The following is a 24,728-nucleotide window of genomic DNA, read 5'->3' as shown; positions in this document are numbered from 1 at the left end:
ACAACTGAACACAACCATTAGTTAGGGAATTTCATAAGGACTGTTCAACTTCAGTTGCCAAAAGAACTGGGCTGCAGGTTTAGGACCACCCTTTCCATTGACATAACAGTATATGACAGACTAGCTGTACTCCTGGGTCCAGGTTCTCTGTGGTATTGGACCCTGCAACTACTTTGTCTGCCCTAGGCTTTTAGGGAATGCAGGTGAAACAGGTGAGTTTCTAAAATGACATTTCCCCATTGGACAGCTCTTTCTAGTCTTTGGGAAAATAGGACAGGAATACTGAAAGTCCTCATAGTTTCCATTTACCTGATCTGAATCATTGACTGTAATCTTCAATCCTCTTAAGATTTCACCCTCCGGGGGATGCTCGTACATTGTCAGTTCAAACCTGTTCTGGGGACCATTTTCTCCATAGAATGTTGGTGGATGGTTGTTGAGGTCCACCACCCGTATGACCACCATGGCAAATACATGGTCGGAGGTGTCACCTTCCTGGCTGATTTCCGATGCCTGCAGCAGGCAGGAGGAAGAAAAGAATGATGAGGGTGTTTTCTCTTTCTTCGAATTTGTGTTCAGGTATTATTCCACACTTAAAAAGCACTCTAACCCACTAACTTGTAGGAAGATTCACAGACTTATATTTCCCTAAAACCTCAGTCCATTTCACACTGAAGTTTATGATGATTAGAAAATTATGGTAATAAACCAGTCCCAACAAAACCCCAGTTGATTCTCCTTCTAATTTTGTGATCCTAGTTACTCACTCTAGGTGAAAACAGTTCTCTAAAAACAAATAATCCAATAGAGGCAAGGTAATTGCTTGCCTAAAGTGTTGATAGAACAGAAAAGGAAGACAATGTTTAAATTTGCTGTGGTACCACAAGCAGTTCATTGTCTCATTGCTGCAAGGACTGCAGCCTTGAATACTGTGAGAAAAAATGTACTTGTGGCATTTAGGTAAATATTCGAAAAGGTACATTTTTTTTTTGAGATTTAGTCTCTGATTCACAGTTCTGCTGTGATGTTTAGATAAGCTTAATTTAAAGTGGATATAGTTTAGACAGACAGGCAAACCTAGCTGGTATTTTTCTGAACCGAAAGAACAGATCTGTCTGGATTTCAACAACTGCAACATGCAGCCTGATTCACTGGATTGAACCTAAGACATTTCCTCTGCCAGGACAGAAACTGGCTGGTAACAACAGCTATATCTAACATGCCTTTTTGCTCAAAGGGCTCAAAACCAAAGGCACTTTCTCTGAAGATGCTAGTCTGGCAACTGAGGTGCCTGTCACTACGTACGCTGGGTAATATAACACCCTTTTGGTGCCTCTAGCACATTTTTCAGCCTGCATGAGCTCTGGGTCACCACATACATAGTGAGGAGATCAGGAAAACTTGCAAGGCTTTAACCCATTCTGCATCTGGGGAGCGGTAGCAGACTGCAGTGAAGCAGAGCTGATAGAGGGAGAAATGGTGCCTGAGTTTAACTCAGCCCATGAGAGCTCCATGTTCTCCCAGGTACAGCACACTGCTTGAGCCCAGGAGGAGCAAGTGCCCTTGGGGATGCTACACACTGGTTCTGGCAGTGTGCAATTCCTCAAAGCTGCCTTTAGCTGGTATTGTCCTTACCACAACAATAATATGCATTTCCAATATGCTGAAGAAAACTGATACCGTCTTCACAATTTAATTCTACATTTTAAAAAACTTTTTCTTTATAAACTGCTTGAAATAATGCAGCCTGTCATATGAGTACTGGCTCATCGAGGTGTTAGCTCATCAAGGTGTAAGCATGTATTTGTACGTGGCTGATCAGTGCCTCAGGAGTGGATGCTGATATGCCACTGCATGATCTGTCCCAGTCCTATTACTAATCATAGATTGACTGTTACCTATCTCATAACATGGAGGTTTCAAGACATTCATTCCCAGCCTAGCAATAAAATCTGGAAACATAGAGAACAGGTATCTATTGATTCTCTAGTCTCAGAGATGAAATTAGGACAAGATGATCTCATTTGAAAGAAGTAATTTGAGATACTAAATATCCCAACAACAATACCCCAACATCCCAACAAAAGCAATTAGTTCTGATTTATACTATCTGATACTCTGCTCAAATATAGGAGGTAGTTTCTGAAACAGGTAAAATCAGCTATAAATTGAACAATTTTAGACAATCATGCCTATTCATGGCATTTTAGACCAATAATCTTAAAATGGCCACAGTACCTACCTTAACTTTTAGTTCATACACTTCTTTCTTGAGCTGATTTGGGCTCTTTATCACAGAAATGGCTCCAGTTGTGTTGCTGATTTCAAAGGAACCTTCACTTCCTGCAATAAAACCAAGATGCTCTGGTTACATGCCACACTTTCTTTCTCTGAACAAGCATGAGCAAATCAACTATACGCTTCATTAAGCACGTCCTTGCCCATATGTGTATCCATATCTATCAGTAGATCTGAAGCCACTCTTCAAAAATGAAGCATTTCTGTGGCTGGTCACAGTGAGATGAAAACACAGATGAGGGCCAAAAAGGGTTTCCTCCCCTAGGAACATCTCAGTGGAGTTCTGCCCTTATGGGCAACTATCACCATTTTCCTCTTCCGATCCTGGTCAGGCTCCCCTAAAGCCTCAGCATCCAGGCATGTAAATTTGGTATTAATTTTTATTATGCTGTCTTCTTTATATGCTGGTTTAGACAAAAATAGACATTTGTCATTGTAATTAGCAAATGCATAATTAGGTCTCTGAGAAACAAGAACATTTCTCTCACTAGTATCAGCTAAGGTGAGAAGTCTGACAATCTGCCTCAAAGAAACATAGTCACTTCTCTAGAGAAGCGTCTTCTGGTCTTAAACATTCAGTTGTTAAAAAAAGCTTTTTGCCTGTTGTAAGGTTGTCCTGAACAAAAAGGGTTTTTTGGAGTATCTGGGGTAAACCCCAAGGTTTCTGCACTGAGGCGGAGTCTGACACAGGCAGGACAGGGCTGCAGGCTGACTTTGCTACCACCACCCAACTTCCACTGGTCTGGAAAGAATACCAGTTCCAGGCAGCAGTTGCTTGAGATTGGCAAATTTGTGCTGAAGCAAATGGCAGCTTGCAGAGAGGCAGCAGCATCTCACCAGGATGTCAGGAACCATCTCACATCACACCAAAGGTCAGGCTGGTACCCAGGAAGGGCAGCCCTGCACGCTGCCTCATGTACAGTATTGGCTACAACCTGTGCTTCGTGGCAGAGTCTACCATTGAAAGGAAAAGAGAGGAAATCCTTTTAAATGTAGGAGATCAAGCCTTCAGAAATAAAGGATGATGACCTGAAAGCCCAGTTGTTTTTCTTTTTTTTCTCAAACTCATTTCCAATACTGATTTTTAAATATCCTCTTTTGCTAATACCCACAATAACTGCAACTTCATTAACGCGCTCTAGACACAACATTGAACAGATATTGACTCACAATACCCAATTATTAAGATACATTGGCCTGCAAGGTATGTTCTGCCTGAGAAGAAGTTTAAATCAATAGTGTTTGCAAACCACTATACTTCATGTTATTGTCTAGTTATCCCAGGTAAATTGGTAACCTGGAGTATGTGTAGCAGTACATGTGTTCCTCCATACAGCACACTCAGAGGATTGGAGCATTTCCTATTATTATCCTACACTCCCTGGATAAGAAATGCTTATTAAGAACAATTTCCTATTTGCTGTTAAGTGTTTTCTTGTCCTTTGAAATCCCAGCCTGCAGTTATTGGAATAATGGCTTGTCAAAATTAATGCCAGTGTCTGAGGTGCAGGGGCAGAAACCTGTTGCAATCTTTTGTTCTCTGTTTTTCAACTTTCTGTGCATTAGAAGCATATTCCTTTCCTGTCTTTTCCATTTCACACAAACAAAACCCTTTGTTAATGTGCATGAGAAAGGCCTACTCCCCATTAAGCCATATTTTGTTCTACTTACCTGTCATCCCCTTCCATCTTCCTTTCCCAGTCTTTCCTAAAACATACCCTTTTTTTATCCCAGAGAGCCCTTTTGGTCCTTCTCTATTTTCTTTGGAAATCCAATATCTTACCTCATTAATCTTACTTCCCTTTGACATTTTCCGTGGTTCTTTTGTCTTCACTTATTCTCCTTACTTAATTTCTCCCTTGTTTAGCATATTTTTATCCCACTTACTTGTTTTTGCTGTTCATTTTACACCTTTCTTTTTACCTCTTCTCATTTTCTATCTCTTGTCTTCTGCAACCCCTTTTTCCTCAATATTTCTACCTTTCTTTTACCTGTCTGTTCCCTCACATTAAGAAGGAAGCTCAGCATGGGTCTCATCCTACACCAACACAAAAACTCAGCTGTGAGTATCTCTCTGTTCTGGCTGTTTAGATCATGTAACACAATGAAGCACTTACTCCACAGCTCTGCAGCTACACCTCAGATTTCTCTTAGGAAGTTTTGGGAGCTTTCACACCTGTGAGCTGGGGTGCCCAGTTAGGAAGCCTTGTTTTGGAGGAAGAGAGTATAAAAACCATAAAACCTAAGTTGTAGCCTGGAGTTTAGTTGCTCTAAGTTGTTGTCTTCACCACCTAATGAATCAGCAATTCAGCTAAGTTTCACATTTATGCTATTAAAAGACGTGCAACAGACACTCTCAGAATAGCTGACGGAAAGCATTAATCTTCTGATAACATCTGTTTTCTTCCACTTCAGTGTACAGCCAGTGTCTCTTCACTGGTAAATATAATTTCTTCCAAGAAATCAGAGGTTTGACTGTTTAGCCACTTTAACCACTGTATTAATAAAAATATCCCTCCAAATGCCATGTCTGGGTCTCCCAATGAATTATCTCACCTCCCAGATTAAGTGATAGAGATGCTCAGAAGAGTGAATGCGTCTCCCTTCATGTTTTCTGAAATGACAAGCAGGCTACTGATGCCTAACAAATCAGCAGCACTAACAGCTCCAAGCGCAGTTTTGTGAAGAAGATACTAAAACTCACTGCATTGAATCTTGGCTATTCTCTGGTAGGCAGGGCCCTGAAGTTGTTTGAGGTACCTGGCATTATTTCCTGAGATTCCTGAGGTTTTGCCTCAGGTTTATTAAACTCTAGCATATTCTATTCTAATTTAATGCCAGATCTAGTTTTGAGTGCCCTTCAAATTTCATATAAGACAAGCCTACTCACCATTCACGATGCAGTAATGAATACTGTTAGGCTTTCCTCTGTCTCCATCAAGAGCAACAACAGTAAGGACCTCAGAGCCCTGGGGAGAAATGGGAAATCACAGTGTGTGTGCTGAGATCAGAGCAGTGAAATTGCACATTAATAAACTGAACTCCTGCAAGTCTTTCTGCAGTGAAGTGCTGGGGGCAGAGTGGGTACTTGTACTTGTGCTGTATGGGGAACACAAAAAGGGCTGGTGCCCACTGCTCTGGGTGTGAAATAGCTGCAGACCTGCATGGCCAAGGGTGCCTCAGCCCTGGGGGCTGACTGGTTGCAGGAATAGTTGGAAGTTGTAGCAAAGGACACCTGCCTGGAGCCACAGATATGGACAGAGGATTTGGAGCAGCCAATCTGAAACCCAAGGTTTAGTTTGGGGCAGTACCAAGATTCCCTCTGGTTGCTTCTGTGTAGGCTTCTGTGCCCCATGGCCACACAGTGTGCTGAGACACAGGCAGCTGCCAAGGAGTCATTGGGTCACTCTGGTCCTTCCTAATGAAATTCAGACAGGCAGTAGAAGCAAACAGAGATCACAAAGCAACTTGGCCCACAGAACATTTAGGGCATAAAATTGTGATGAAAATGGTGGTGATTTAGCTGCCCTTAAACCTTCGCTGTTTGTCTTTCTGCACAAGTTACGTGGCTGTGGGCCATACGTACAGAATTCGTGTACTGGGGACCGTTTGCTCATGTGACTGCTCCTATCAGCTCAGAGGGATGATGAGTGTCACATTAAAATGCTCACTCAAGTGGCAGTGAGCTGTGCAATTCAGGCCTCTGAACTAAAATGTTACTGTTTGGGGCTGCAAAACCAGGGAACACTGAAGTAACTGTCAGTGAATCACAAATGGCAACAAGGAACATTTTCATGACAACCCTTGAGTGAATTTTTCAAACAAGAGCAAGGGTCTGTTAGAGCAACAGGAAATACAGAACTGTATTTATTATCGTTTATGCTGGAAGCAGCAATAAAATCTGCCTACTGGGCAAAACGCAGTGCAGCCCCTTTGAAGGTGACAGAGTACTTGTAAATCCTGACAACTCCACCAAGGAGAAAAGAAGCAAGTTTACAAAATTAACACCAAATTCTCAAACACCACTAAAATCAGCTATTGCCTCTTTCTCTGTGGAGTTCATTCTAATGGCACAACCCACACTGGGAAGGACTGATTCGTGCTTCCATCATTATATCATAATGGTGTAAGTTATGAGCTCAAGCTGGATGTAATTAACATTTATTGATTCTCATTTCCATAGTAAACACTAACTCCTGTGTGCACCTGATAGTTATTTCAAGATCTATATGTAACGATGCAGAATAAATCAATATACGTAATATCATTCATTCGAAACACCTGCAAAGTACATGAGCATTATTTCTCTGCCCTGCTGAAATGTAACAGCCTCTGCAGTGAACTGCAGTACATACTCATGCACAGACTGCAGTGTACATTTCTGGACAGAAAGGTAACATGCAATCTTTCCTGAAACTCAAGGGAAGGTCAGATGAACAGAGTGCAATCACACTGCTAAACTGATCAATAGCCTAATGTTGGGTAATTTCATGGGTAGATACCATTTCTTGTCCAATATATGAAGAAAATTTTAATTAAATCTTATATATCAGGGCGAAAGCTGATCCATACACAATCATGTCACTGCCTAGATATAGAGAAAACTTACTAGTTTGCAGCTTCAACAATATGTGGCTGAAAATAACCAGTTCTCCTAACCATGTCCCTGCTTGACTGATAATGTGGTTGGTGTTTAGGCCTAGGTCGTCTTCCTGGCCCATTCTGCCTAACCGGCCATCACTTAGCAGAAAGCGTCCTGCATTTTGGGGATGTCAGGGTTGTTTGTCCCCAGGTGATGTCCATGGGACAACACAGAGAGTCTGAAGTATTTGGGCATAAATTCTATCCACACCTTGTACAACCAACTGTTGGTACCAGACTGACCAGAGCTAGAAAATAGAAGCACTGTGAGACCACTCAGCAGACAAACACATGAAGGCTTCTACCATAACGTGTTCAGGTGAGGTGACTGGCAGCCTGCTTAAGCCTTCAGCCAAGTGCCTCTGGAAGTCTGAGCTACAGAAGAGCTCTTAGGCACTGTCTGGGCTTAGACCAATGTAAATGGGCAGAATCCTTTTCGATTTTAATGAAAACAACAGGAGGCCTTCTATGGCAAATTCACAGTAGACATAAGTAAGAACAAGTCTGAGATTTGGTCAGCTCATTTCACCTAGGAGTCAAATCAGAGTTTAGGTCCCATTTCCAGTAAAGCCTGTGCTAGAAACCTTCGGACCACCCTGACTGAGATGGGAAAGGCTGCACTTGTTCTCCCATAGATGAAAACCAGAACTTACTGCGAGCGTGTCCTCATAGACATATCCATAGTAGGGAGTCCCGATGAACATAGGAGGAGTGTCCTGAACATCCTCCACATTGATAGTAACTGTTGTTGTGGCTGAAAACACTTTGTTGTCTCCCCTGAGCTTCCCACCACCATCCTAAAAAAGAAGTCATTGTCAGATGCCTCTGCTGAAGCATGCCTGCCAATCAGCTTAGGCATTGCATGGACCTCATGAGCCTTCAGAAGCACAATTCCAGGAATTCTTTCTCTCTCTCAACACACCGTTTAATCTGTGCTGCCCTATTCCCTTCTCTTTTCCATTTTTCCTGCTCTCTCTCTGATAAGGAAGACAGCTTGCAGTGCCTCATAAGTAATTTCTTATATTAAAAGTGATTGAGCCAATATATGCAGTCATAAATGATCTTTAGAGAGGGGACAGGGAATTCAAGGGGTTTTTTTGGGAAAAAAGAACACTAGAAACTGATGCAAAATGTTAGCGACCTTTTCATGCCACATATAGTCTTGTCATGAACACAAGACAGTGCCCAGCAGCATGGTAGTGCATCTCTAGGGGGAAATAAACAGTGTACATGCTCATAGTCTCCTGGGAACTCCTATGTGATAAAGCGCAAGCACAGAGGAGCTGTGCAGCCAAAACCTGCGAGACAGTCACACTGTGTGTGTAAACAGTCTGGGGACTTGGCTACAACCAGCTCTGCATGACTGATACAGCAGAGCCAAGTAGGAAGATGACTCGCTATTTCAGACATGCTCAGTCTCAGAGCACCAGCTGTAGGTCAGCAGTCATGCTGGTGTGTAAGAGTGTGAATTGTTCAACACGCCTGCAGTACCAATTCTAAAAATGCCAATTTTTTTTAAAAGATACACTGATTTTTTTTTCTTCCTTACTGCCCCAAAGACAGAATTTAAGCCAAATTTTGTTACTTCTCCTCAAATGAACCTTGGCTAAAAAATACATGAAAAGGTCAGTACATTTTGCAAAAAATATGAGAAACTCGAAGTCCCCATAAGTTACAGCAAAATTGCCCTCTTTCCACCCACGTGAGTCCGTCTGAGTGACAGGTCCCCACAGGATTGTGAGAGACTTCAGAATCTCTAAACTTTTAATGCCTGTTATGAATCCTCAGCCAAGTCACAGACACAGCACCGCTGGGAACGTCAGGCAAGAAGGGATGTGCAGCAATATTTGCAGGATTTACATAAGCTACTGCCATGAGGCAGCAGAGAAGTGAAAGAAAGAAACATCCACAGATATTTCCAGAAAAGAAATCCATCACTTGTGCTGTGCTGGGTCTAGCTGTGCCCTGTGCCTTACTGTGGGTAATGACTGTGGCCCGTCTGCCTGCCAGGGGCTTTTCCTTGTGGGGGTAGGGCTGTGCCCTGGGCACCATGAGGAGCCCTGAGCTCACAGGCTGATGCTTCTTGAAGCCAGGCCTGGATACACCAACCCTTCACTTCTAGGTGAGTCTCATGACACAGCTGACATGAACAAAATGTAGGAAACCCCATTCCAAATCCTCCAAATCTGCTGAGCAGATGTTGCTCAGCAGCAGACACCAGCTACCTTTCCTCCCTCACTTTTCCATGTTGCCCCCCATGCCTCCAGATGTTACAGCAGGAGTTACTCTGCTGCCTTCATGTTTCAGCAGCACTTGTATTTGAACTAATTGGTCCCACTCAAACACAACACCCCACCTCCTCTAGTCTCACATAAAAGGCTTTTACCTTGGCTATGACGACAACAAAATGTGTTCTTGATTTCTCATAGTCCAGGGTGACCCCTGTTTTGATGCGCAGGACACCACTGTGACGGTCTATTGTAAACTTATTAGCATGGATGTTCTAGAAGAAAAGAAAAGAAGAAACAGCCAGAGATTACAGGTATGGAAATAAGATTGCCATAGGGATTCATCTTTTATTTCATCTGCTAAGGGAGAAGACTAGAATAATGATACGGTTTGGGTGAATAATGTATTTGATGAATTTCACCTCTGTGTGTTTATGAACAATTCATGAACCAACCACAAGTCTCTCATTATGCAGAATGTAATGAACTTGTAATGTAGTTATTTTTAATCTTTTATATTTCATTGTGAAAACTTAAACTTTGGTTAACTCAGTTAATTGCACGGAAAGAGATAGGGAGACTTAACAGAAAAAAAGATGAAGTGAAAAGGAAGAAAAAAAGAAAAGGTGTTACCCCTTAGTGTTTCAAAGTTTTACTGGTTTAAAAAAAAGCAGGAAATTTGCATGTATAGCTTATTGTCAAACACAGTAGTGGTCTGGTGATTTTTGTAACGTACAAACAAAATCTAAAAGACATCTGATTTTAAAAGAGGCCTAAAAAATGCCTCCCTCCATTCTTCTGAACTGGAGAGATCTGTACAAACACCTATGTTCCTGTATCCAGAAACAATGGCCACTGTCAGATAATCTTGGCCATTCCAGGAGATATCACCACCTGCCTACATCAGACTTGTGGACAGGTTTTTTTCTGTGCAACTTGAGAATCCTCAGAGACTGTGCCCAAAGACATGGCAAGATTTTTTCAACCAGTACACGTACTTTATATCCTTTTTGCCACACAAATATATTACAAACTAGACATAGAATTTTGAAATTTCTGTCCCTTGGTTCATAGACTATCAGCCCTCTGGAAAAAGCCCTGTGCAAAATTGAATCCTGCACATGGATCACAATTTGTGAAAACAAAGCTAAACAAGGCACTCAAGTGTTCTTTCATGGTATGCCCAAGCTCTTAACAGGATTAGCTTTAGTGCTATGTAAATATCTTCTAACTTGTCTCCATATTTGTATCCAAAATTAAATATTGCAATAAATTTGCTTGCTTTTTTTCATGCTTCCTCTTGAATAAGGGGAACTGCAGATAATCTGGATGAAACTGCCCGCAGGAAGAAGGAATTTGAAGGACATAATGCAAAAAATTGCCCTTGTGGCATACAGAAGATCTGTAATACAGAAGTTCAGCTTTAAATCTGGAGCCCTTTCAGTTCTTCACCAGTGGGCAGCAACTGAAAGGCTGGTTCCAGGCAGTCACTGCTTTGTCTGGGAGAAGATTTAGTACCTCTCATTTCATACTGTGATCCAGGTATCAATTATGCACCAGCCTGCTACACTAAAGACCACATATGGATTTCCAGTGTGTTTTGCTTCCTAAAGAAAGCTATTTCATGCGTTAGAAATCCCATAAGCATACAAGATTATGAGCTAACCTTGCTCTCCCCATCATTCCAAAGGAAGGGCCAGTAAGAGCCCTGCCATGAGGGGTCCTGCTGGCAATCACAGGAGCGTCAGTGGCAACTCCAGTTCCCGTTCCTGCCTGCTGGACCACTCCTGGCTGCTTGCAATCAGACAACATCCCTTCAGCCAATACTTAGTTTCTTGTGCATGGTAAAAAATTGGTCCTATAGGCACTAGCAGCAGTCTCAACCCCCCAAATCTTTTTAAAATCTGCTTTGTGAAGTCTCATTTAGTGAGAGACAATTTGTGAAGGTACAGACAATACCTTACCTGCAAGAAGTAGGTGATGCTTCCTCCAGAACCTGTGTCTTTATCTATTGCCTCAATCTTAAAGATACTGCTGCTGGAGGGAGTGTTCTGTGACCAGAAAGAGTTACCAGAGTCACAAAGAAGCAGAAAACCAGGTGAGTTAAAAGAAGTGAAAAATGAGCATGCAGGAAGGCAGAAAAAGAGAGTGATGGTAGAAAGAGGGAACTGAAGAACAGAAAGGAAAGAGGGAAGAGGTTAAAACTGGAAAACAGGAAGAAAGAAACACTTTGTGAAATAAAAGTAACAGAAAATTTTAGCTGAGACAGGGTGTATCCTATTCCCACTGTAGTCAATTCTAAAAACTCACGACGACTCACATCTTGGAGCTTACCCCAAAAATAGCACGCCTTAAGTACCTACAGACTTATTCCCCAAGTTTGCAGTGAATATTATATATCTACCCAAACCCTAAACCAAAAAAATGCAAGTTTATCCTGTCTAACTTTTTATTTATTTATTTTTTATTTTATTGAAAACATATTAGCCCCTCCTTACATCCCACAGAAGTGTATTTCTAGTATGCAAAGGAACTTCACCAACCTCTGGGACTTCGACTATGTAAGGTGTATTGATGAACTCTGGGCTCTCATCATTGGCATCCATGACAAGGATCCTGACTTTTTCAGAAACCTGGAGTAGAATATGAAGAACATATTATGAGTCCCATTATTTATGAATCCCATTATTTCCTGTTTACAGAGGTTTCTAGGGCAGTTGTGCCGGTAGGATGCGGGAACCTCCCAAACATTTCTTGTAATAATCTCAATTAATTTGTTTGAGATGAGGAAGAGCTCTAGATTTATCCAGTCTTGTGGATAAGAAGAGGGTCCCACTTTTGTGGTATCTCTAGTGAGGAAGCCCATATCCTCCTACTGGAAGACTGCTATCCTGGCTGTGACAGCATCAGTCTGTAAATTGAAAATGCCAAGAAAATCTGTGGAAGTAGGACTGGATGCTCAGTGCCTCAGATAAGTCCTTAATGATTAGATGTGAACAAAGCTTTATCTAGAAGCAGACAAGAAAACCCCCACCACATTAGCCTAAGAAGATCTTCTTAACGTCATGCTAGAGAAACAGTGGGGGTGGGGGACAGGCAGCTCTTGGGTGCCCAGCACTAGTTCCTATAATGTCACACATTTCTCCAAAAAGCCTCCAGATCTTAGGCACGAATCCTACTGTGCTGGCAGTGAAACTTCATAGGAAGCTGCTGTAATTCTGCAGGCTGCTAAGTCACTATTTCAGCTCACACTACATTGTAATTATCCTCAAATAGCTGAGCAAGGAGATGAAGTGAGACTTGAGTAACTGTGAGTTCAGTGGCTCTTGGGACAGGAAGTAATGAGATTATGTTTTCTGATCAAATGAGATGGTCCCTTTAAGGTAATTTAATAGGAGTAGGTATGTGAGGACAGATAGTTTGACAAGCTACACCATAATTAAATACTTACTGTACTCAGGCCATCTGAAATACTGACAATAACTTCAATCTCATCTTCCTTCTGTAAATGAAGAAAATTCTTTTGTTAGAGAGATGGTGTTTGTCCTGACTGGAAAAGGGGCTGCAGATTTAAACATGTCTAGGCAGGCAGATGAAAGCAACAACTAATACCACAAAGCAATCCCAGCAGAGGCCAGGAAGACTCCTCAGAAGCTCCAGCCACAGGCTCCTTGAACCTTCTGTGGCTACTGTCAGGAGATGGTTGCTCTGGTAATCCCTGTTGTTTCTAAAAGTGCTAATAAAAATCAGTCACCTTTTTCAAGACATGTTCCCTAAAGTGGCACTTTGATACAAAATTCTTCTGTCTCAGTATACAGAATTTTAAAGAGTTTACCAAATATTGTGTAAGCTTCTCTGTGAGGAGATATGAAGGGTTCAATGCCTGTGTTGCCAGAAAAAGGCTGCCTTTAGGCATCTTTAACCAACATGGTTACATTGGCTAAAGGGTTGTGACGCACTAGAGGAGTGTCCTGGAACACTGCTTACACATATCTCTGCTTCTTCCTAATGATAGGAGAGTCCCCTGTCTGAGGATTTGATGACTGTAGCTGCCCCTAAGCTCTTGATGGGGTGTGGGTGGGAAAGATAGAAATAAAGAATAAACTTATCTTTTGCAAAAAGCTGGATAGACAGCAGCTGAAAAATTTGATAGCAATGTTAGTGGCACGAGTCAACTGGAATTCAACATGACAAGTGAAGTATAATGTCTTAGAGTTCTAAAGTATATTACATGCTTCAGGAGCAAATAAACTGGCATTGTCCCTCAAAGCCTCAGATCAAATTAAACTGGAATAAATTCCACAAACACCTGGCGTGGTGCCATTTGATTGTACCTCTCTGTCAAGCTCCTCGATCAGAGTAACATTTCCAAGATTCTTGTCAACAGAAAAGTAGCGTCTTGATCCAGCTTCATAGGTCAGGTCATATGTCACGGGATCTCCTTCTGGATCAGTTCCATTCAGAGTGTACACATGGGTACCTGAAAAATTGATATTCAACACCATTTCCCTGTGGTTACTTCAATCAGTGAGTATTTCACTGGTCTGTTCCTTAGGAACTTGGCTACCCTGCAGCAGGAAAAGGTTTTGTCAATCAAACCCACTTACTGGGGAATAAGGATAAGCAGATAGTTCAACAGTCCTGATGGCAAATTTTTAGCCAACTAGTTAAATTGAGTTTATCAGTGCTGGTTTCTGTCACTTCAGGCCCTTTGCAGTGGAGCTGCACCCAGGTCAGTACTGTTCATATCCAAGGGTTTACATAGGTGACTAGCTCCTGGCCAGCTCTCAGCCAAGAAGTGATGCTGTTGTACAACTGCATGACAATCTCAGCAGTACCAAAAGGCCCTCACAGATCTCTTCTTTGTGGGAACAACAGAATTGCAAACTAGCAGGCAGAGAATCTGGCAATCTCCCTTCAGGGAGAGCTCCCACAGGATGGGACCCAAGCTCTGGAACTCAGGATGTACAAGGACATTTTTATACTTTCTCACTTTCAGAATTAATCGATGCAAAATCTTCTTTCCTACTTCACTCCCACTCATTAGCTCGCTCTCATTAAATTCCTTACTTGACACACCCACTCATGCTCATACCAATTAATAAATTTTTCAAATTCATCAATGTATTTCCTTCAGAAGCTGGAGAAAGACTGTTATTTCTATTTTTAAACATTGAGAAGTTGGTGTCAGTTTTTCCAGTAAACTGACTTTGTGTATTATAAATGATAATTCCTGGGGGAGTTATAACACCCATATTTTCAAAGCATGGTGAGAGTGTTTATTAGTATTATTTTTTAAACTTACATGTCATTCTGCTTCAATACCTTAATCCAAAAAACTTCAAGCAGTTCACAAACACCAGTTAACTGAGCCTGAAATATAAACCACTGTGGTTGTTTCTTTCCAATCCGCTGTGCCTTGGGTAAGTTACCTGAGATATTCAAGCTGCAGAGGTTAAGGACAGAAACTGTGCTTTACATCTAAAGCCTTCTGCACTGAAAATACTGTAGCTAAGTGACTCACTAGTTACTAGTGAGTTTTGCTTGTGCATGCAACCCAAATACAGGATGGAAGGATCCCTGCTAAGAAAGTTAGCATATAGTTAAGAAAGAGCACTAAGACGCTCAGTTTTGAACTACTCTGGCCCCGAGTTTGAGAGATTTTTAATTCAGTACTCAAAAGTGATAATGTTTTTCTCATCTCCTCTCTTCAGTAGCAGAGATCACTGACCAGATCTATAAGTTTGTGTTTAATTCTAGAGCTTTGCCCACACCGCTGACAGGTCAGCTTATCGAAGGTTTCCTCAGTTTTGCAGGGCAACCTTTTGGACCTCATTTACTTCTTCTGTGTCATGCCAACTGTGAAGCTGCTCAGGGGCCTTAATGGACATGGGACATCCAGCCATCAGTGGTGATACTTGGAAAGCATGGCTGTCTTCTTGTCATAGCAAGAGATTATACCAAACCATGTGGAATCTGTGCTCACTTATGAGTAAACTCTCTTATGATAATTACCAGGGCAATATTTGGGCAACTTTGTTCAGAAAAATGTTCCCGTTGCAAAAACCAATGCACCCACAAGAGCACAAACAAGAGACCTTGTTACGAGCTGGTTCAGCCAGCCAACAGATAATCAAGACTTGCAAAACAGTTCACAAAACTACAAAACATTTTCCACATTTTTATTGCACTTTTCCCACAAAACAGAGTGGAAAATAACAACATATCTATAACTGTGACCCCAAAAATTATTAGGGAAAGACAATGAGGGTATGATGAGACACTGTAACAACTCTCTAAGTACAAGGAAATGAAAGGAGAGGGATTAACTAGGACTGATATAAAATAGTATCCTGAGAGGACACCTGCTTCCTGATACAACTATCCATATAAGAGACAGAAATCTGAAAACTGTGGAGGGTTCTGCAGCACCAGCACTGACTCATTTATTCTTGTTTTTCAAAAGCTTTGTCTTAATATCACAGCTGGGTCCAATTGGAGACTTAAGGTGTAAATTGTCAGCATTTCACTGACATCGTTATAAATATACTGCTTTTTTTGGTCATTAGTTGTTTCTACTTCTCAGTTGCTTTTCTGCCCTTCTTACTAACTTTTCCTGTCCCTTGCACTTGCCATACTGCTGGCTGTCCTGCCTGTTTCTAGCTTGTGTGGATGTCTGCAGCAGCTGCTGAGCGGTGCTCATGTGCCATGGAGAAACAGGATGGACACCACATCTGGGCTCTCTTGGAGCCTGAGAGCAACCACCAGGCACAAGGTCTCTGCTGTGGCTGTGGCTGCCCTGAAATACCAATACCAGCAGTACACAAATGCAAACCACTCCTCAGGAGCACAGGGCTGGAGAAGAACAGACTGGCAAAGTTTATGTGAACCCATTTGAACCTGGGCTTGTTTTTTCAAGCTCACAGTTTTCTTTCCTACATTTTCTTAGAATTTTCTTATAAGGAAGACCAGAACTTTCTCGCTGCTAAATGTGAGAAGAAACATTGATATTGGTACAGGCTGAGATTACTGAGCTTTCTGAGCAAGTAATGACAGACTTCATTGATCTTTACACTGGACTGTTTGCTTTTTAGCTAAAGCTGATACTTCATTTTTCATAATACAGAACATTTGCATGCCTTTTAAATTAGATTGTGGATCAAAATTTATTTTCTAAATCATTATAATTCCTTATTTTTTCCAAACTGTAATTTCACTGCACAGTACTCTCCATATCATTAACACCCCCAGGAACACTTCTCAGCACAGTGTTAATGCCAATTAAAAATCTGTTCTCAGTGTGCTGCCTCTACTTGCTGAAAAGGAAATAAATGAAAAAGACAGATAAAATCTTATCAGAGGATACCAAGTAAACAGCCTCTCCCTGTCATAAAAATACGGGAATAGAAGAGTCTTTACTTGAGGATATGGCAAATGCCATAGTTAGAAGACCTGGATACTCTGAGTACCCAGGGGATGACGAAGCAGGCTGGGACAGGGGAGTCCTAGGGAGCTTCTTGCTGCTTCCTGCTATGGCTTCCTCCCAGGAGCCATGCCAGGCTTTTTCACTCTGTTTTCCTATTCCATCTTAAAAATCATTTGCTCTTGGCTCCTGCCACTTGGGCTGATGGCTGCCTCATGATGCCATTGCTCCATTTTACTTCATTTTTGACTCAAATTTAATCCCAGCCAGTCTCTGCCCTGGGCTCTGGGGCTGGTTTTGCTTTCTTATTGAAGACACGCTCTCCCTCTCTGCTGTGCAACACTCAGCAATCAGATCCCTTCCCTGTCAGTTAAACAAGCCAAGCACATTTTGGATTCATGCTCAGTCCCGCCGTTGCCCTTTGCCACCAACAGCTGGCATCTGTTAACAAGATGCTGAGAGAGCCATGCATGGCCACGCTCCCAGGATGAGACACCTCTGTTCCTAATGTCACAGCAAATACTATCTTGCCCAGGGTCACGTGCCTGCTCTCCACCTGTCTCAGCCAAGGGCCCATTTCCCGAGCAGAAAAGGAGATGGACAGTTAACACAAAGCCTACAGATGGCTGTTTTCACTCCAAGCTCACCCCAAGCACAGGGGAGCTCAGGCTCCTGGGGGACATGGATCACACACCATGACTACCCCAAAGCCGGCTCCTTTCCCATTCACTGTTGGCTACTGCTCCTTCCAGACCATGCCCAGGCGACTCCTGCTCCCTCCCTGCTCCCTGGTGCACCAGCTGGCTGGCAAAACACAGGCATGGCAGGATCAGCAGCCCAAAAGCCATGGCTGCTACAGCAGCAGCCGAAACAAGCCCTGCAGCTGCCAGTGCCTGTTGTGGAGAGGCGGGATACGGCAGCAAGTGCTCAGCACGGGGCCTGGACCATCACCCCATGGACAGCAGCACCCACAGCAACCAACTCCAAGGAGAAGCCATCTGAGTGCAATTTTCCGATGTATCTGCAGTTTCTGTCAGAAGAATTAAAGAATTAAATTAAAAATTAATTGAAGGCTGTGACACCTGTGAGTCCTCAAAGCATCTCTGTGCAGTGCTTGGCTTTGCAGGGAGCTTTGTTCTGTGCACTGCTGGCACTGCTGCAGGGGTGCAGAAGGCAAGCTGTGTTTAACACAGCTTCTGATAGCTCCCAGCTTTCCTAGACGTGGACCAGGGTGACAGAAACAAGGCAAGAATGATGGGTACCACAGGAGACAAGAAGGTTCTCCACAGTCACCTGTGAATGATGGGAAGAAATGAGACCAGGAGTGTGTAGGAACAGGGGAAGCTTGAAGGATGGAGGGATCTGAATGGGGTTAGTCACCAGGTGGGTAGCTGGCAGCTGTAGCTTTGATCAAAGAATTGCCACTGCAAACTGACTTTTAATGGGAAGAGTGCCTATTTGGGGGCAAGTGAAAAACCAGAAAGAAAAATGCAAGATGCAGAGATCTCCAGAGCATTGATGATATTTGGGCTTTGAGAGAGTAATGAACTTAGGCCTTCTAAGTATGCTTCAATCCCCTGCTCTGCAGCTGTTCCCAGCCCCACTGTGTCCCCACTATGAGGCTTATAGGGATTATGAGGTAAGATGAAACAAACAACCTGAAATAGCACCCCACTCCAGCCTTAAGACCTTGATTAGGAGCACACGCACATTTTGTATGTACACATGCAAAGAGCTAATTACCCACCTGCCCTGCAAAACCACAAACCCCAACTGCTATTTCAGTTTATAACTTCACCCATTCTTCTTAAATCTGGCACTGAAAGGGGCTGCTGTTCTGGCCCCTCTTACCTTGAGGGGTCTCATGCCCTGCAGCAATAAATAGCATCTGGGAATCTGCAGATACTTTGAAGCATTCACACAGAAAAAGTATTTGCTGGTTTTATGGTAACTTATGGTACAATGTATGCAACTTGGTAGACAAGTTACAACTATCCATAAATAAGCAAAACTGGTCAAGGGAAAAGAAGATCAAGTTAAGGATGATAGGAGAATGGCAATGAATTTGATGTGTTCTCACAGCTGCAGCACTGCAATTTCTCTTTCTACAGCCACACAGAGAATCCATCATCTCCTTTCAGCGTTCCCAAATGTTGCATGTCCCTTGCCTACAGATGCCTGGGAAAATAACTAACACATACTACTCTGCCAACCACTTGCAATCTCAGCAGGGCCAAAAACTGTAAAATTTCTGGAGGTTTATTAAAGCTGCTGTCCGTGGCATTGCACAGATCAAACACCAGCTGCTGCCAAGAAAAGCATCCTGCCCATGACTCCAAATTTTATGTAAGGACAGGGAAGACCTAATAGCAACCTGCCCATTTTTGCAGCACATAAGCCTGAGTGAAGCCATCCAGAATCAAACATATGGAAGTTTTGGTTCCCCTGTTTTGTCACTGATCATCCTGCTCAACCTGAGAGACGACTGCTGGGGTGTGGATGCTTGGGACTGCACATGGACATAGGAGACCAGATTCCTGCTCCTGCTTCTGGAGGAGATCAGAGCAAGTGATGAAGAACAACAGCCTCCTCTGCAGTGCAGCACCCATCACTGGGGCCACAGAAAAGGGCCAGCCTGGCAGCCATTTAGCACTGAGCTCTGGCACAAAGTTCTTGATGTGGTCTAATGGGAACTCTGGTCCTCTTGCCCTGTACAAAGCTGAAAGCACACCCAGCACTGAAGTGTCAGTGCTGCTTGTGCCCTTCTCTGTGAGTCTGTGCCAAAGCCTCCCCGAGGAGTGGCTGTGCTGACATGGGCAGCAGCAGTTTGCATTAAGCAAATCCCAAGCAACCATGTTCCAATGGAACTTCCAAAAGTGCTTTCAGAAGACAGGACCTTGCAGTACTTACAGCTGTTTGTCAAGGTGTTCTGGGAATTAGCACAAAGGAGCACTGGAAGCTGTGTGACAAAGCAACCACATTTGGACTTCTCAAAAGTCTTCTCTCTTTCCCAAGGGTTTCTACAGGTCTTTTGGAGCTTTCAGAGAGAGGCTGCTTCTCTCTTGTCTTTTAAACCACACTTACACATCAAATTAGAAATACAAGCCAGCCAATTTCAACACATGTAAGCACATTCTGGATGAAGCTAGTAGGCAGGAGGCACAGCAGCACTCAAGACAGAGCAGCCTGAGCTTTATCACTGCTGCAAGCAAAGCACAAACTCTCCAGAGACCTCTTTGTACCTAGTCTGGTTGCTAATGTTACAAAAGCACATATGTAAGCCCATCACATATGTCTCATTATTCTTACTCAGGCTAATTAGGAGAGCACTAACACAGGTTCTGATCCCTCACACTGCTATTTTGCTGTTGAGGCACACTGTCCTTTTTTTGGCTGCTGGAGCACCAGATCAGATGCAGTGGAAATTGCTGCTGTACTTCACTGCTGCAGGGTGTGCTGTCATATGAGGAGAGACCATGTGGTGCTGCAGCCCTGACAGGAAGGATGTTTTTGCCCATGTTGTGGCTCTGTGCCATCTTTAGCTCCTCATCCCCATGCAGGTGCCTGGAGGCTCCAAGTGGTGGCAAGGAGAGGCTGGTTCTCTGGAAATGTCTGCGGGCTGGCACCACACCAGGGAGTGGGAGTTGGACGGCAAGTCAGTTGTACTGCCTGCGGTGTCACTGGTGGAGTTGGCAAGCACCACCCCAAACAAACGGAGTTGGGGTCCCATTTTGTGGCTGTCTGGCATTACAAGCCTTATCTACACTTGGACAAGTGATTCCACTGGCTAATCTAACTCCAGCAATCAGCAGAACGGTAGGGATTGCCAAGACTGAACTAAATGTAGTTTCCATGAGAATCCAGGGAGAAGTACAGCAAAAATTACAGCTCCTAGGTCTGCCACTGGCTTTTGCAAGTGCCACTACATTCCTACATTACTGTTGGCCTTCAAACTGAGGTTTCCACTTGAGCATGACCAAACTTATAGCAAATTCCTGCTGCATCACAAGCAAACTCCTTTTGTTGTCGAGATGTGTCACTTCTACACTATGTGCTGCCTTCTCCCCCTCCTCTTCTCATGCTGAGCAGGTAAAGGAGAATTTGCTGCTTCCAAATACTCCTCTCCCCGCCCTCTGGCAGGCCCAGCATGGGTCTTGGATGACATTAACACCACTGGGTCAGGAATGGAGATTTTGAGCAAACCCAGGCAGCTGCTTCCCAGAGCAGAGTGACCTTGGTCAGGTTTAAGAAGTCGTGGGTGGCAATGTCAGGCTTTCAGAGCAGGCTGTGCCCTCTGCTCCCTCCCTCATCCTGGCCTTCTCCATCTGTCTAAGCTCTGGTGGGGGTGTTTGGGTGCACCCCCTGTGCAGCCATATCGCTCCTCTCTGCATGAGGCATGAGTAAAGGGGTGCTTCAGTACCCAGTTTGCATCAAATATTTTTCTGATTTAGCCTGTGAAAGCTACAGATGAACAGAAGAAAATCCTAAATAAAATCTCAGTGCCAAGTTCAAAGAAAAGGTGATGTTCATCACTTAATATATATTTTATATAATTGTTTAGGTGTTAGATTATTTCTCCCCCACAGACAATATTGATTATAAATCACCTTTTGTTCTTATTTAACTTTTCTTAGTCTGACTACAGTTAAAAGAAGCATAAATAGACCTGCCTCAGAGTGCTGAGATCTGAAAACTGTATTAATTTTTGGATTTTCAATAAAACAAAACTAAACCTTTTTAAAAAGCATCACTTATTTAGACAAAGCAATTTTCACTGCAAGTGGAAAAACATTTTCTACTAGTTTAACGTAAACATTAAAAATGTGTTCAAAGAAAATCATGCCTCTTACTTTTCAATGTACAGCTTGCTTTTATCAAAGCTGATAGAATTACTGGCAACTAGGCTTTCTTCTCATAAGAATTTACAGAATTGGTAAGAAGCCTCTCACCATGAATTTATTTCTGACCCCAAAGGTCTGTGCTCTGAAGCTGTGAATAGATTGGTGGGCCAAAAATAAAGGGAGCTAGAATTGATGTTTTAAATTGCAGCTACAATTCAAACATGTCATTTTAAATTGAGGCCAATTAGAAGCTAGAGAGAAAAACATGTAAGATCACAGTATATAGCAACAATCTACAAGCAAATATATATGTTAATCATAAGAGCAAGCAACTTCAGTTTCACAGTTTAAACATACAAATTTTAATACTGACCAACAGGCGTGTCCTCCGAAAGGCTGAGAAGTGCCATGTTCCCGTTTGTGCTTCTGGCTCCATTATCAAAGAAATAGGGGGCATAATTTGCCTGAACTGCAATTAAAACAAAACAGAAGCCAAACAAAAGCATTTTGTAGGTGGCAGTTATCTGGCTGGCTCAGTTACCTGACTCTCAGTGAACAGGAGCTGTTTTGGGAATACTATGAGTGCATAACACACCCAGTTGCTGCAATGGACCCTCAGAACTGTATCTGTATGGATATTTTTAATAAAATTACTTGCCACTGTGCCAGTATTCACACTGCAGGAAATAGAGAGAGTATATAAAAAACCTCCAAACCAACAGAAACAAAACAAGTAGCAAGATCTCCCTAAAAAATCTCAACCAGTTCCAGACAGCTTCACTGAAAAATTAACCTTTTCAGCTCACAGTGATGGAACACCTCTCCCCTACTCTACACATACAGGTCTGAAACTTGCCCAGTGCGTCAGTACCTTACCCAGTATTCTTACCCAGTGTTCTAAGCACATCCTGCTGTAAAATTATGCCTACTATATGAGCAATTAGCCATAATTAAATAGTTACTTACTTGCTGCCAGACAACAGCAAAGTTAAAAAAAAAACAAAAACAAAAACAAAACAAGAAACAACAAATTAGTTGTCATTCTACTGACTGACTGTTAGAGGTTCAAAATAGCCCACTTGAAGCAAAACTGCAAGTACCTAAACACAGAGGATAACACTTACACAAGGACCAGTTGCCAAGGAAAATATTTCAGAACAACATTACCACATCAGTAAGGATAACTACAGGATTCAAGGTTATGCTTGTACTCTCCTATATTTTTACTTAACAAAGTGATTATTGTACTCACCCAGGCAAACATGCACCAAACTGAGAAATAAGGAGGGGGTGAAATGCCTTACATGCTTCATCCCACTGAAGAAAGAGCCAACTTCTTCCATGTTTTAAGGGCTTGGCTTTTGTTGGTTTTATTTTTTTTTTTTTAATCTCTCTCAAATGTGCAGGAAAGTGCCCTTCAGACTGATGTAGCAGAGAAATGTGGAAGAGGCAGTAACAGATGCTAAGATGTTAAGCGGATGACACGTCTTAATTTCTGAGGAATTTAAAGAAGCTCCTTCCTACCACCTAATTAGACCAATTACTTTGCAGGGAGCTGTGGGACTCATCTCTGAGACAAGATTTGGAGGAATCAGTGTAACTCTCATGTTTTGCTGTTGGTACTGTATTTCTGCTGTCCAAACTCACAAGTCAGGGAGAAGGTAAAGTAGAAATTTGTTTTCTTTCTGAACTCTATCTTTAATTCTCTAAGCCAGTTCTCTGTTTATGAGAGCTAAAAGAAGTTTATTTTTATTTTAGCTTTGGTAATCTCAAGAAACTACAACAGAAGAAAACCTAATATTAGCAAAAACAATAGAAATGAGTGTTACCATTTCGAAGAAAACACTTATGATAGCAAAAAAATACACAACATTGCATATTAAAAATGCACAAGTAAAAGTGTTCTTTTTATGAGTTGGCCTGATAATTTAATTCTTAAACTGCATGAATTGCTGAAAGCATCTTTTACTTTCAGCAGGCAATTTTCAACATACTAAAAAGTGTGTTTAACCATCAACACATTGAAAAAGTTAACAGAGTGGCTTTTTTTAATTGCTTGTTTTGACATTTAGAAGGTGTTTCCACTAACTTAAAATATACATCATGCAATACACTATATGGTTGAAAATCAGGCACTCTGGGAGGAAGTTCACAGATAAACCTGCTTGAAAGGAGCTCCATCAGTGACAAAATGTGACTCAATGACCCTTGTGGTCCCTTCCAGCTCAGACTATTCTGTGATTCTGCAGTACTTGGCTGCCAAGCGCAGAGATGTCTACGTTGGAGCTGAGCTGTTTAAACCTGACCTGCAGCAAAGCACTTGCCCTTTAAGGATGTGTTAATGGAGTTTTCTGGGTTATTTAATTAACAGTCAGAGTGAAAGAAATGTCTAAGAAATTAATCAGTCAAAGAGTTCCCCATTGCAGTGCTTTAAGAAGTGGCAGAAGCTGCACATGCTGCCTGGCAGTGACCCTTGCTGGGTGGCTGCAGTGGCACAGGTGAGGCGGGCACATGCAGTGGAGACACTGAAAGCAGGTGCAGAGCCAGGAAGCAGCTTCACACAGGGCAACAGTGGAGGGTTTTGGCTCCCTCATTCAACCACATGTTTTATCACTATTTGCTAAAGTTTCAGAAGGGAGCAGGTCATTGCTCCCTAGACATAGTCCCACAGACAGAGTCTCCCCTCCCAGCCCTGGCCTGCAGGGGCAGAGCTGAAGATGGGCAGCGCTCCAGGGATAGCTTTCATCACTCATGGACGGGAGGGACAGGCTGGGCAGTTTCTATATATTTTTCCTACAGAGGGAGCTGGCAGTTAGATCCTGTCCCACATTTTTAGTGTACCTTACTGTGACCTTGGCAGAGGGAACAAATGCTGGAGGGGCCATGGGAGAGGCCTTTGCTGCAGACACAGTGCTGTGCTGCTCCCATGCTGTGCACAGGGCTTGTCTGCACCTGCAGATCCCCTGGGACCTACAGTGCTGCTGGAAGGACACCTCTGCCTGCAGAACAAAGCAACTGAAAGGCTCTCAGAAGGAGAAAAGAAAAACTCGTGTGCCAATATTAACAAAACTCATCACCCATAATGGAACTTGCCAGAGAATGGGACCGAGAGCAAAAGACTAAAAAAGGCTGCAAATGGATCAGACAAATTAATGAAGACTGGGTTCACTGATGACTAACAAATGTGATGACACAGATGCAAAACCTGGTTCAGTAGAGCACTGCATTACCACCTGCCAGAAGCTTGGAAGTTAAACCAGGGGAAGGCTCTTTGTCATCTTGATCTCTTTCTAACCA

The 24,728-nt window shown here is 42.7% G+C and overlaps 1 protein-coding gene across 4 annotated transcripts in view; it reads right to left on the bottom strand.

Annotated features, from left to right (window-relative positions):
* The window catches only part of CDHR1 (cadherin related family member 1), a 45,593-nt gene extending 22,573 nt beyond the window's left edge, over nucleotides 1–23,020 (bottom strand). Inside the window, exons 1-12 of one of the 4 annotated variants that reach the window (XM_019286614.3) lie at nucleotides 22,684–23,020; nucleotides 22,398–22,400; nucleotides 21,805–21,900; nucleotides 13,502–13,647; nucleotides 12,619–12,669; nucleotides 11,711–11,800; nucleotides 11,132–11,218; nucleotides 9,326–9,442; nucleotides 7,593–7,736; nucleotides 5,189–5,267; nucleotides 2,243–2,343; nucleotides 310–513 (exon numbers count right to left, since the gene is read on the bottom strand). In XM_019286614.3, coding sequence (XP_019142159.1) covers nucleotides 310–513; nucleotides 2,243–2,343; nucleotides 5,189–5,267; nucleotides 7,593–7,736; nucleotides 9,326–9,442; nucleotides 11,132–11,218; nucleotides 11,711–11,800; nucleotides 12,619–12,669; nucleotides 13,502–13,647; nucleotides 21,805–21,900; nucleotides 22,398–22,400; nucleotides 22,684–22,774 — 1,209 coding nt within the window. In that variant the 5' untranslated portion in view covers nucleotides 22,775–23,020. The remainder of the gene's footprint in view (nucleotides 1–309; nucleotides 514–2,242; nucleotides 2,344–5,188; nucleotides 5,268–7,592; nucleotides 7,737–9,325; nucleotides 9,443–11,131; nucleotides 11,219–11,710; nucleotides 11,801–12,618; nucleotides 12,670–13,501; nucleotides 13,648–21,804; nucleotides 21,901–22,397; nucleotides 22,401–22,683) is intronic. The other 3 variants (XM_019286612.3, XM_010400874.4, XM_019286613.3) reach the window with 3 other exon arrangements.
* Between the last annotated feature and the right edge of the window lie 1,708 nt (nucleotides 23,021–24,728).

Source organism: Corvus cornix, chromosome 6 (assembly GCF_000738735.6).
Source record: "Corvus cornix cornix isolate S_Up_H32 chromosome 6, ASM73873v5, whole genome shotgun sequence".
NCBI classification, from domain to species: Eukaryota; Metazoa; Chordata; class Aves; order Passeriformes; family Corvidae; genus Corvus; species Corvus cornix.
The sequence above is the reverse complement of the archived record's forward strand: the minus strand, read 5'-3'. Positions and strand labels throughout refer to the sequence as shown.